Source organism: Stigmatopora argus, chromosome 19 (assembly GCF_051989625.1).
Source record: "Stigmatopora argus isolate UIUO_Sarg chromosome 19, RoL_Sarg_1.0, whole genome shotgun sequence".
Classification (NCBI taxonomy): Eukaryota; Metazoa; Chordata; class Actinopteri; order Syngnathiformes; family Syngnathidae; genus Stigmatopora; species Stigmatopora argus.
Window position 1 is genome coordinate 6,309,157 of NC_135405.1, and position 14,454 is coordinate 6,323,610.

At 39.0% G+C, this 14,454-nt stretch overlaps 1 protein-coding gene across 10 annotated transcripts in view; it reads right to left on the reverse strand.

The window, feature by feature from the left end:
- The window catches only part of nrxn3b (neurexin 3b), a 238,891-nt gene extending 226,541 nt beyond the window's left edge, over positions 1 to 12,350 (reverse strand). For 7 of the 10 annotated variants that reach the window (XM_077586987.1, XM_077586984.1, XM_077586986.1 and 4 more), the window contains exons 1-2: positions 12,090 to 12,346; positions 6,976 to 8,039 (exon numbers count right to left, since the gene is read on the reverse strand). In XM_077586987.1, the coding sequence (XP_077443113.1) occupies positions 6,976 to 7,669 (694 nt within the window). In that variant the 5' untranslated portion in view covers positions 7,670 to 8,039; positions 12,090 to 12,346. Of the gene's footprint in view, positions 1 to 30; positions 263 to 6,975; positions 8,040 to 12,089 lie in introns of those variants that run through there. The other 3 variants (XR_013296789.1, XM_077586991.1, XM_077586992.1) reach the window with 3 other exon arrangements.
- Between the last annotated feature and the right edge of the window lie 2,104 nt (positions 12,351 to 14,454).

The following is a 14,454-nucleotide window of genomic DNA, read 5'->3' on the forward strand; positions in this document are numbered from 1 at the left end:
GTGTGGAAAGTTCATTGAAGAGTAACTCACCGATGGATGACTCCATGTGCTTTTAAAGAAATAGCTTGTGCCTGATGCCAGTCATAAAATGTTGATTTTGTGTTTCAAAATAAGCAAAAAAACAAATAAAGGAATATAGTAATGGTGTCTGATGAGCTGAAATCCATGTTAATAATATTAATAATAAACCTTAAAGTAGGAACTGTACAGATGCACTTCACATGCTGAGACTGTCTAATCAGTGTCTTGATTTGGCACACATGTGGTGGGAGGGGTGATCTCAACATAGGCAAAATGGTCACTGGCAAACATTTTGACAGATTTGTGACCAATATTTGAGGCAAATGGCCTACTATTTCACATTTAATAGTTCTTTCACAAAGAGAGAACATGTCAATTTTAGACAGGAAGGTCCAGATGACTTTGAATCTTAAAAATGTAAAGTAGTTATATGTTTATGTTTTTACTGGGAAACACGCACTTTGTGGAGTAGCACCACCAATTTCGTTATACGCAGCTGTTGTACAATGACAATAAAGCCTTTTGATTTGATTTGAAATTTTACCAGATTATTTCAATCCATTGCCCCCCTCTACGTGACAGCATGTAAACATTTTAAACAGAATTTAGTGAAAGCAATGACAGCAATTGGATCATTGGTTTTCCTGACCCAAAATGGCTGCTACAAGTCCTCACACAGAAGAAGGTTGACATTGCTGAAGGGACGCAAGGACAAATTGTGGCTGTAGGGGGAAGGGATATGATGGAGAGCTGAAGGATGGTACACTCTGTTTTCCCATCTCATCGCTTTATCCTCATTAGGGTCGCGGGGGGTGCTGGAGCCTATCCCAGCTGACTCTGGACCAAAGGCGGGGGACAACCATGCACACTCATACCTAGGGGCAATTTAGAGTGTCCAATCAGCCTACCATGCATATTTTTTGGACTGTGGGAGGAAACCGGATTACTCTGTTTTTTGAGCATGTTGATGCAAATGAATGGCTGTGCATGAACGAGCAATCATTGCTTCCTTTCTTTTTTTTTTCTTATATGTATTTGCGTGTCAAACAACAAATTCCAGATGCAGATAAAGCCCTTTCTCTTGATGTGACATGCTCCAGAACAAGCCAATGTGCTGTTGAGGACATGTGGTCTGAGCGTAATCCCTGCTCTATTTTCACAACTCAAATCCAAACATAATTTTCAGCTTGGGCACTGGGCACAAATGCCCTCTGCACTGTAATCAGACAAGTCCCTGCACCATTCAACCGCCTTCCCTCCTCCCATGACCCACTTTTTATAGTAAGATTATTGTAACTGTCATTTTTCCCATGTCTGTTTATTAATCCCTAAAGCTTAGCCTGAAGGCACCATTTCAGCACTATCTGAACAATTTGCTCGCCAGAGTCATCAATTACTGCCCTTCTATCAAACCCGTGTGTATTTTTAAGCAAAACGGGTCTTAAAATCATTCCAAATGCAGCATGAGGGTATTTAAAATTAGTCATTTTACATATTCATTAAATACTCATTCACATTTCCTAATAGCCTTGACCTTATGATTATCGTATTGTAATAACCCGAGGTTTTGAAGAGACTTCAGTTCACCCCTTGTTAATTGAATTAAAAAGAATGGGGCTGACATCCACGTCATTACCATAAAGGTACTACTAATGTTTCCAAAGCTAATAGCGGGAACGTATTGTAGTTAAAATTAATGATGACAGCAAAATGGAGCACATGTCAGAGATGGTGGATTTGCCAGCAAAAAGTCAGCGGGTGTGGAGAGCGATGGGTGTCTAATTTCAGCACATTGCCCTGACACAGTTAGTCACACTCATATATCCTCATTCACATGGGACAAGGGACGCAATGTGTTTCAAAGGCAACTGTTTTTTTTGTGAGACTGATGGTGCGGCATGATTATTGCACTAGTTGTACTGTATGTCTTAGAATTGCACCGACTGTTCTACTTCCTGGGTGTGGTTCCAGTTTTATCCAACTCTACAACGTCGTTTCTTGTGTCTGTATCCGTTTTTGCTACTGCAACCAAGATGGCGCCGCTCAAGTGGCAGCTGGTAGCAGTAGCTCCGTCCGTTCTTGCTCGTTTTGTGTTTTTGCTGCTTTTCTGTCTTTTTTTGTTGCATTTTGGTATTTAGTTTTTTACCTAGGTCGAAAATGTCTTGTGTGTTTTGTGTCTGTCTTGCTACTGCAACCAATAAATTTTCCAAATACGGGATGAAATAAAGTTCTAACCTAACCTATGCCCTCCTGTAGCAGCCATGTACTACAATTGACCATTAAAAATGACTTGAAATAGAATACAATTTTTTCCAAGGCATCGAGAATGGCTTTTTCAGTATGCTTAAATCATGTCATTTGGAATTGTGAGTCATCCATCCATTTTTCTGCATCAATCATGGGTGAACTTGAGCTTCAGATTACTGGCGAAAGGTAGGAGTCTTGCAACATTACCCACCAACTTGAAAACTTGTTTAAAAAATACATGTCTTAATAAAAAGCATTCTGGTTCTAATTCAATATTTCATTGATTACTACAGAAAAAAAAACAATTCCCTATCTAAAACAATGCTCATAAATATGTCTCTGAATATGTAATTTTTTTTAATTCCTTTTATTTGTCCTTCAAATTGGCTTTTAAACACAAAAAAATGTCTTATTATAGATGTGACCCACAATAAAAGGAGATGTCTAAATTCTGATTACTCATACGTATTCTTTCTGTATTATCACCAGGAGGCACCTCAATCTCTTTTCTGCAAAAACCCAATGGACTGAGCTGACTCGGCGTGCCGGTGTGTGGATTCAATAAATCTACTGTAAACACTTTTAAATGCAGACGCTCTAGTAACAGGATGCAATTTGAGCGATGTGTACATTTGTCTGAAAGGCGAATAAGACCTGAGTATGTGTCTGTCTTGCTTCCTGTCTGAGACTTTTTGCTGAGATACGATGCCATTAGTCCCTTCGTTTCGAATAATAAAACAACCTAGCAATTGGTTAGTTAATATTTCTTCTATTGAGCAAAAATTGTTTGTTTGTTTGTTTTAACAACCTGCCTCACTAAAGAGACATTGGAATGTGAGACAGAATCAACGTATTATACGTAGTTATGAGGTTTTATAACATGCGCCCTGATTGACTTGCAACCAATCTAGGTTATACTCTAGCTGATGCAGTATTGATGAATAGCCATGAGCCAATAAATGTGAAGACTTTTTCATCCAATGTACAGCTAAAACATACGGTTTTGTTTAATGACCTGTTTGTTTTCCCTCAACTGCAAAGCAGCTGAATCTGTATATTTTAACTCCAGATGTCCTCTTCCTTAGAATCCCTTTATTCTCATCCTCTTGTTTATTAAAATATACAAACTCATTGTATTGCTTTTCTAATCCTTTTGGGCAAGCAGGCCACAATTAGGACGATGGCAAGCGAAACACAACCCAGGCCCATTCCGCTCAAGTCAACCATCTGCCTGTTTTAACGAGCAGCTCGAGGGTCTCGCTTTATATGATTGTGCACAGTTCCATAATGTTAAATGTGCGGGTGTGCTCAAGATAGGCCTGGACCTTTCTGTATTATGAGAAGACATAAAATTATTCACGTGTTGACAGATTGCACGGGATAATCAACAGTGCACCAACAAAGACAGGTGTTCTCAGCACTTGCTTGCATTTAAACGTTCAGAGTCTGATGACTATATAACGTTATGTGCTTAAAGGTTGCTTAAACAAGCACTTTTGGACATGAAGGGGAATTCTAGCTTGAGTTGACAGCCTGGTGGAAGCGTTTGCGAAGGCATTCTACAGGCAAAATTGCCATCTCTGTTCTCATTATCCTCCTAATTATGACTCCCTTGCATAATCAACAGTCAGCCATATCAGTTGATGGCAGGCAGAAGGCACAGCGGGTGGGGTCATTGCGAGAGCGATTCGCGATGAGGAACTTGGACAAGAGATATATGAAAAAAATAACATATAAAAGGCAAAGAATCAGTCTTTTATACTGTCTTTTTTTTCCAACAATTGAGGTCTTAGAAATTGGTGCACAAAGGGTACTGCTATCTTTCTATTCGTACCAAATCCGTGACCGGACGTTTCGTCGAAAGACGTTTGGTCCCCGGACGTTTGGTCCTCGGACGTTTGGTCGACCGGACGTTTGGTCGAACGGACGTTTGGTAGAACAGACGTTTGGTAGAACGGACGTTTGGTCGCCGGGTTCGCTCGCTGTCAAATTATGACAGAAAGTTTACTGTTGATATTTTGATATTAGATATTTAGATATTAAACTCTCTCTCTCTCATGATTATAATTTTGAGAGCTGGTTTCAACAGCAACAACTTGGCGACCAAACATCCATTCTATCAAACGTCCATTCTAACAAACGTCCGGTCTACGAAACGTCCAGTCTACCAAACGTCCGGTCGACCAAACGTCCGGTCGACCAAACGTCCGTGGACCAAACGTCCGGGGACCAAACGTCTTTCGACGAAACGACCGAGTACCTCCAAAATCTCTAGCTACATTCTAAACTACCTCTTATGCATATGGCTATTTTTAAAATAAAGATATTATCTAGTCCATTGTCAGCCTCTTGAGACTTTATTATACAGAAAATTAACCCTACATGAACTGCTTAGCAGAAGGAATGGAAAATCCAGCCTTGACGCTTGACTGGATCCCAACCAGTATATTGTGTGCTGTCCTGAAAAATGCCATAGGCAAGCTCTTGGGATTTCAGCTCCAGACATCTTTACTTGAGCAGTGAATGACAGATTATTTGATTTTTCCAGCTAGGTAAACATTGTGCATCAGTAAGGGTTGGAAAAGTACATTTAATTTGTGTGATTGAGCAAAAAATACATTTGCAGAGTGTCTCTATTGCACTAAAATAGCATTCAGTGAGCATTGCCCTGGTGTTTTATCCCCCTAGGAGTCAGACCAGCCTGATTTAGACTGGCAAGAACAGGTCAGCAGAAGAGAAAACTCAACATGCTACTGTTCGGTTTTTTTCCAATTTTTTTTCGGGTTTTCCAACCCACACGTGAGGGAAGCATCATCCGTGTAAGATCACACTAATGTATTCCCTGTGGTAGTGTTGTACATTATTTATGACATGGCAGAAGATGTCACTTAAAAGAGAAATTAATCAAATTATTCTTGGCATCCTAAGTGTGAAATAAGCGTATGAAAATCTCTCTAAACCAACTTCAAATGTCTGTACTAGACACGCCTATGTTATACATAACTGGCAATTGAAATGTACAAATGGGGCTTGTATGACATCATAAATATTCTAGCCTGAATGTCAAAGGATTCCTTTCATAAACGTGGAAGAAAATCTTATAAAAGAAGTGTGTGCCACCCTTATTGTAACCCCAAAATAGATTATATTGGCACACACAAAGAGGAAATGACGTTCATCCAAACATTTTGTACCTTGGGGTTTCTGCATGTCCTTGCAGGAGCTGAGTTAGTTTCACAGGGGAAAGATAACTTTAATAAGAAAGTGATGTAATTGAAGTCGCACCACGCATTATATTTAATATAAATGGATCAAAAATGAAGAACAAAAAAATAAAAACTAGAACGGCATCTATTGGCACAGAACTTCTTCCCGAGTTTGGATCAGCGTCAAACTATTATAACGCCTCTGGCAAATCCTGAATTATTTTCATTATCTGTGTGAATACATTTTTTTCATTGTCATAAAAATGAAATTATCTGCAATTTAGCTACATCCAAATAGATTCTTCTTTAATCCATGTCCTAGCATTGCAAAAATTGGCATTAATTTTGTTATTTTATGAACATTCCTGTTGGAGTAAACAAACTGATGAATAACAATAATTCTAAAGTGAGAGACAATCAATGAAAAAAAAATTGAGATCAAGTAATTTTTCACTGCCAAGGCAGTTGAAAATAAAATTCAAACTGTGAATGTGACACAAGACTTTAAAATTAGCTAATTTAGCAATTCGTGTTATGTGCAGTTCAGTTGATTTCTGATTTTCCGCTCAGAATTTAGCTTGCAGCAAATGTGCTGTGTTTTCTTTTCTTCCTTTCAGTACCAGCACTTTGCCAGTTATTAAAAGGGGAACTAGTTCATCTGTTTCTACGTTTTTTGGGGGGGGGGCATTTTGTCAACTTGTCCAAGCATGAACTGACAGTAAACATTCACTTTTACTTTTTAATTATGACAGTACTTGTTTACTTTTGCTAAAAAATTGAATCAGTATTTCTATTTTTATAAGAGTGATTTCAAAATACATCAAAATATACATATTTTTTCTACTTAACATACTCTCAGCTGTTGACAGAAGTAGACATCCCATCTATTTTAAGATGGAAGGTTAGTAAGGATCACTGCGAGCCATTTCTGTTAAAAATGGATAGGAAGTCTATTGACTGTAATGACTTAGACTGGATCATTGTTATCTACCCTACCAGTTAAAATATATTGCACATATATATCAGTGTCAAAGGCAGCAAATGAGTTAAGTACTGGGTATGATTTTATCACTTTTTAGAATTAACAAGTAATGCTAGAATCTTACTTGAAACACACAGCTATTGTACAATAGTACAATTAAGGTTTTACGATTAAGTTCACCCATTTTGCACATTTTTTTCTTTTTAAAGACAAAACTGTCGCATACCGTAAAACCTCTATTTCAATAGCATGACGTTCTAATTTTCAAACTTTCCCCCGTAGTGCCGTTCAATTAGAGGTGCCGTTCAATTAGAGGGTGCCGTTCTATTTTTCAGTTCTTCCACCAAAGTGCCGTTCTATTAGAGGTGCCGTTCAAATAGAGGTGCCGCTCAAATAGAGGTTTTACGGTATTCTTCATTGAAAGCGATATTCTCTATGCTGTGGGAGTCAAATACCAGACACTGTCTTTTGTTGAACCCGTTTGAATTAAGATATAAAAATGACATAATGGACTCTTACCTTCGCTGCAGTATCTGCCTACAAATCCAGTTCTAGAGCAGTCACAGTAGGGTTCGCCATCTGCCAGTGAGCAGATCCCTCCATTCTCACAGGGGTTCTCTGTGCAGAGACCCAACATTTCTAAGCGTACTTTCTGACTGTTGATGAGCGTGGGCAGTTTACTCCCGTAGATGAGGTCGGTGATTATCCCCTTGAACGGTGCCATTTCCCGGACAGAGGGCAAGGTGATAGCAGATGTCCGTATGTCTCCTGGGAGCCCACCGAGAAAGAGGTCGCTTACGATCTTCATGAATTCTCGCTGAGGCCGCACCTCCGCCGTTTTGGTATGCCCGTCGATGGCCAAACCGCTCCGCAAATTGTGCCGATTGATGGCGGCAAAGTGCCAGCGACTGTCATTGACCATTTTGTCGGACGTGATGGTTGTTTCGGCACAATCGATACTAAAGCGAAGCTGCATTCTGCCCTCGAACACAGTGAGGAGTAAGAAGTCACAATATCCGCCATCATCAAAGTAGAGCACGAGACCTTCGGAATTGGAAGTCTTGAACTGGAAAGTCAGGTCACTTCTAGTGCTGGCATCCCAGCGCAGGTATCGAGCCCACTGACCTTTTGAACCAGTGAACTCTAATCCAATACTCAAGGCCAACACAGTACACAGCAGGAGAACTTTCCCAGGGAGGCTGTTTGGATTCATTGTAGAGAGTAACTGAAAACACCAGGAAGCTATCTGAACTTATAGAGGGCCTCTTAAAATGACAAAAATATTATATTAGGACAGATTTCTGAGGTGCGTCTGATGTATTCTATGTTCCACATTGCATAACAATCAAATATCCGTGTTATTTTTATCTCGTTTGGAGAATCAATGATGATAATGTCCAGCCAACAGCAAGCTAAGAAAAATATTTGATCACCACATCAAGTGGTCAGTTTAAAATTCTACGATGTTCAATGAATCAGAGAAGCATCTTGGCTGTTTTCTTTGCGGCGGCTTCCAGGATTAAAGCACAGGACTTTCATTGTTGGATCATGCCCCATGGTTTGATCTGCAGGGTCAGACAGGTCTATAAAAGAACAGAATAGAAAACAAGAACGTAATTTTAGTTCAAAAGTTGCAACAAAATATTATGTGTAATTGTCCACATAATCCAGTAGGATTAAATATATAATACATTTCTTATTCAGTGTATTTCTACTGTAAATACCTTGTAACATTTCTACTATGTAATATACATGCATGTTTTATTAAGTAATACATAATTCGGTAAACATTGTTTCACAACAACTGGGATTTTCAAACACCCCTATTACAAAGCTTTCAAGGACCCAAATATATATTAAAATACATGACTCTTTGTGGTTAAAATGCAGTGGTGTGCCGTCAGGGCCTTCAAAGCCTTCTCTGCTGGCCTAAGAAATATCTTAATCATTATCAAATGGTCTGTTAGCATCATTTCATTGCTTTTTCCCCTGGTTGCACTGCTTCCAGATGTGTGTTTTCATATTGAAGCATTTAACCAATCACATTTCAGCCATTATTTGTTGCCAGGGTCAGAACTCTGCCTCAAGGCCTTCACAATCAGTTCTGCAGGCTCTGCTGCATTAAACAAGCGTCGATAAGACTGTTGCTTTAACCAATCAGAATTTGATTTGGTGACAGCAAGGCCTTCTCACAGGCGTAGGGATACGTCATTTCCTTCTCGCCGGCGTAGAGATACGTCATCGCTTTCACCAACTATGATTGGCTAGTGATAGAGTGGACTAGCCAGAGCTACCAAACTGTATCTGGAGCGAGCTGCACAAGCAAATATATTGTTGTGTTGATTTAAAGCTATTTTCAAGACGGACTTTTCAAGAAATAAAAGCTGGACATCATTAAGAAAGGTCGGACAACTCTAAAGCAAGCAAGCCTGTCGCAACCGGGAAGGAACATTTTCAGCACTAAATCGAATAAAAACGTATGCCAGAAATACGACAGGACAGGCTCGACTTTCAGCATTAGCTTCGACGGTGATAGAAAAGAAGGAGGAAAGAAAGGAGAATGGATATTGTGTCCAGTTAAAAAGCATTTTTGGTGAGTAAAATATGGCTATATTCCTAAATAATATTTCAATTGTACAAGATTATTATTGATGATTTTTTATGTGTCGCAGCTGTAGCTGTAGTAGAGGTTTTATAGCCATAAAATAGTTTTGAGGGTTGGACTGATTGAAGGCGCTACTAGAAAATGCACGGACCGCCACTGTTAAAATGTACTGTAATGAATGGCAATCCACATAAACCATGTGACCACTATCACATACAAGGCTGCTGGAATCCTAATAAGTATGAATAATTATCCACTATCAGTCTACATTCTTATTCAAATGTCCTTAAGGGATGAAATTAATGAACAGACATTCATAGCAGATTTTAGAATGGTGGAAATTATATTTTCAAATCCCACAACTATTGGCATTTTGAGGAATGTCCTGTCACGTAAGCATTGATATTTCCATTACAGATGGCACTGCAAGGCGCCAGAATATGAACACTGTCCTTGCCTCACTCCCAGCTGTTTAGTTGTAGCTCTAGAAATTATTTACATGACAAAACACGAAAATTATTCCCCACCACTCCAACATTGCAGTTAGTTTGGCACAAAAATCTCTGTGTCCAATGAAAATGGCAGGACTGTGCTACACAATAGACCCTTTAACCACCTGCTCTGAATAGTTAATCTTGCTTCAAGCTATTGAATTTGAGTAACTGATACCTATACTAATGCACTGTGTGTGTTTATGTCCCTGAACAGATGTACGCGTCTCCTTGACAACATCATGATCATTGTCTTTATCTCAAATATAGTTTGTTGACACAACAAAGAAGTTAAAAGGTTCTATAGAGTGGAAATAACCCCAACACAGCTGTGTCAATGCAAGTTTCTGACCACAAATGTGCCTGCCGTCAATCGGAAATGATTCATATGCCTAGGAAACCTAAGATGCTACGCTTCTATAAAAAAAATGGTTCGGGTCTCTACTCAATTAACATGGCTTATTATGTGTCTTTCTGAGGTATCAGATGTCGTATTGTACAATGCTAGTTGGTCCTTTGAGTTGAATTAAGTACTAGAAATCTCTTGGGTAACCCTTCAGTAAACACGCCTGTGGAAGTCCAGTACATTATGTGACACGTGACACTTTCAACGGACCATCTACTCTCTAATTCAGGACAGTTTTTGAATAGCTAACATAGAGACAAGGTCAAACAAAGCTTATATAGTGAAATGAATTTCACATTGAAGATTTCACTGATGCTTTTTCCCCATTTGCGTGGTCTCAAAAAAAATGCCCATCAGCGAAGCATAACCCTGACAGCATCTTAAGTAGCTTAAGTTTTGGTCTGAAACAACCACAAGGCTTCTCAACTTGTTTAAAAAAAAGAGGCATTTGAATACAATTAGAATAAGTGAGTTTTAGTTTAGTTTAGCGGTTGAATTATTCAATAGAGAAGAATATGAGATGCCCCGCATAGGATACTGTCACAAACTGGTCATAAATGATGCATCAATGCATCTAGCATCAGTGCATATTTTTGACATGTATTGTAATACAGCCAAGACCTCATCATACACTGGAGACCTTTCGATCCAAGTCTTCCTCTTCTAAACACAACTCCCATCAGCTTTCTATCACTAGCTATGGCCAGAAGGGCCCATTTAATTCAACATCAGTCACAGGTTGTTTTTACTACCACTGGTTAGACACAGTGAGGTCCACAGAGGGGCCACCAGAGGGCCTTTAGTTTGCACCCAGCAGGTCACGACCACAAGTAAAGTGATTCCATTTCTAATTGATGTTCACCTAATTCTTTTTTACTATCAGTTAATTTAATTAAGCATCATTCAAATCAACTGATTTACTTATATGGATAACACAGACATGGATTTTTAATACATATTTGTGCCTTTCTTGTAGTCAAATAAGGTTAAGCCTATATTAGAAAGAGCTGTTGTTGCTGGCAAACAGGAAAAAGAAGATAATTGAATGCATAGTTTTGTGTTTCTTTCTTAAAAAATATAGAAATAATAAATATAGAAAATATTTAAAAATATAAATAAAATAAAAATAAAATATGAAAATATGGAAAATATTTAAAAAGAAAAGAAAAAGAAAATATGAAAATATATAAAAATATAAATAAAATAAAAATAAAATAAAAATAGAATGTGAAAATATAGAAAATATTTTTAGAAAAAATATAGAAAATATTTAAAAATATAAATAAAATAAAAATAAAATAAAAATAAAATATGAAAATATAGAAAATATTTGTATACAAATATAGAAAATATTTTTATAAAAATATAGAAAATATGTTTATAAATATATAGAAAATATTTCATTTAAGCTCTGGTACTGGATTGTATAGTCTAGTGATGACACTAGTACAATATCATTTTAAGGCATTTGGTATTATGGACAAAGACTATCGTTAAACATGCATATTTGGACTTATTGAATGTTAATCATTCATTCGTTTATTCATTTGCTGAACCGTTTTATCCTCACTAGGGTCACAGTGAATATTAATCAGCCAGACATTTCGAAAATAGTAAATAAACCTGCCAACTGTATATCAATGCGGCGGTGGTATTTTAATCGATTGCACAGTTTTGGTTCAGAAAGCATAGTGTATTTTTAATTTGTAGCGCAGTATTAAGAGTGCAGTCGACATTTGGCAAACACCTCCGCGTTAAGCACCCCGATGTGAACACGAATTTAATGGAGGAACGTTTACCGAACGTGTTTTCTTTCAAACTCCCAAATATCTGGAAGTCTAGTCACGCACGTTGAAACTTTCCACTTCACCACTCACTCCCTCGATATGAATTTGTTCTAAAGCACTTTTCCTAAGTCGTTCGTGTATGCGCGTGCGTGTATTTCACAAAATTGCTTTGACCAGAAGACGCGTGCGCTCATCTAAAACGCCTGGATTCGGGTCATCAAATTCAGCGGATTAAAATTATATAACGCTAAAACTTGACAATGAAATCAACACGGAAACGCTGACATTCCAATAAAGCGCATTTTGATGTTTATCCTTTGAAAATATAACAGTTGCGCGCTTACCTTTTTAACGCAGAAAGGGAGATAAACACCTCCGGGTGCAATTGTGCGTGCGTAAAAGGCTAAATTACAGCAATCCCCAGCTAAAGTCCATGCGGAAAGGGTTGAAATTTGTTCAGGGTGATGCCGATGCGGGTATTGGCGTGCATGATATCACGATGAAGTGAGCGTGATGTTGGCAACGGTGCTCTCCCTCGGTCCTTCTTCCTCCTCCGCCTCCGCTTGTCTCAATGAGCGCACATCACTCTGTACATGTGGATGATGGGACTATGGAGCTCTCCTACACTCTTCGGTGCTGGTCAGACACGCCTTCTACACTTTGAAAAAGGAGAGAAGGACGTATAACTGGTTGGCTTTTTCCAAAAGACCAAATCATTCTCAAATGACAATGCCTGAAAAGGGGAACAGGATTTCAGGCGATGCAATATATTGGACGTGATAACGTGTATGATGAAGCAATACTTGGATGGGATATGTTAAAACAGCATTCATTTATTTTCTGATTCGCTTTAGCCTCACTAGCTGTGTGCAGTCGATTGGTCGCCAGTCTTTTCTTACTAAGGACGCAGAGGGTGCTGGAGCCTATCCCAGCTGCGGGCCAGAGGGGGGGGACAGCCTGCAGGTCACAAGCAGATGGACGACCATTCTCACACTCATACCTAGGGGCAATTTAGAGTGTCTAATCGGCCTATCATGCCCATCTTTGGAATGTGGAAGGAAACGGGGGTACCCGGAGAAATCCCACACAAATTCCAACATGCAAACTCCACACAGGTGGACCAACCTAGATTTGAACCCAGGACCCCAGCACTGTGAGGCCAACTCCCTATCCACTCAACCACCGGGCCACCCTTAGTGTTCATATAAACCTATTTTGTATTGCTCAGGTGTTTATTATAGATATAGTAGTACTATTAGTTTGTATACGGCTCAGGATGCGCGGTTCCTCAATTCACTGAGAATGATGAAAAATTACCTATTTTTGTTGTACTATAAATAGAGTAGTTTAACAAAAGAACGTCACAGGGAAAAAAGGTTTAAAAAAATGTCTACTGGAAAAAATGAGAACGGTAATATTAAAAACAAGCAAAAAAGAGAAAATAATACAATGAAAATTGAAGTACTGTTGTTTACATGACATACATTCATTCATTTTGCATTACGCTCATCACCACAAGGGTCGCGGAGGGTGCTGGAGCCTATCCCATAAACTACGGGCATTAGGCAGGGGACACCCTGAATAAATGTTCAGCCAATCACAGGGCACAAAGAGACAGACAACCATTCACACCCACACTCATACCTAGGCGCAATTCATAGTGTTCAACTAGCCTATTAAGTACTATGTTATGGAGAGTCGGAGGAAACTGCAGTACCCGGAGAGAACCCATGCAAGCCCGGGTAGAACACGCAAACTTCACACAGGAAGGTCTGAACCTAGGATTGAACCCTTGATCTCAGAACAGTGAGCCTGACACGCTTATCACTCGGCCACCAGGCCACCTACCAAAATTGCTGCTGAGACAAATTTATAATTAATGTTTCATTTTCAACACCTGCTTTTCCTTGTCAGGGTCACGAGATGCTGGGGCCATTCCCAGTCGGTGAAAGGCAGATGACAACCTGACCTGGTCGCCAGTTGGTTGTAAGGCTCACACAGAGAGACAACAATTCGCAGCCACAATGACACTGCCATTGAGTGCAAATAGACCTCACCACCTGTTCTGAAGTCAGACAAATGCATCACTACACCATCTGTGACTAAGAATCTATAATAATCACTGAAATAGAAACATCATTTGGAAAAAAATGTGCTCTCACACTATGTGACGGTACATAGTATAGTGGGAGGCAACCCCATGGCGTTGAACCAGCGATTGCATTTCACCTGCAGTATTGATTAACATGGTAGAAAAACAGACATGGTATAAGGCATAAAATCATTCTCGTCCAAAATCAAATACAAAATACTTAATACAAAATAAAAGTAAAAACTGGAAGCACAATATTGAGAAATCCAAGGAAGGACGGAATATGTAGGACCTTGGACAGCTCACACACACACTGGGTGCTCTATCCGAGGTTCTGAAGTCTAGATAAATGTGGTATGTTCCGCCTGTATTCTTTTAAACCACATTCCCATCTTGGAATTAAATTCCAAGGTGTAGCTTGAAGATAAGACTGTGACTGTGAAACTGTGACAAACTACTGAGCATCAGGAACATGATTGGAAGAAGTGAATGGTACCAAAAAGCAACACAATCTACAGTAGGTTAAATATGGTAGTGACTCCTTCAGTACATTTTGGTTGGTCTGATCACTTTTTCCATAGAGATTAACCTCAAATTGACTGGGAACTCTGCTCTTA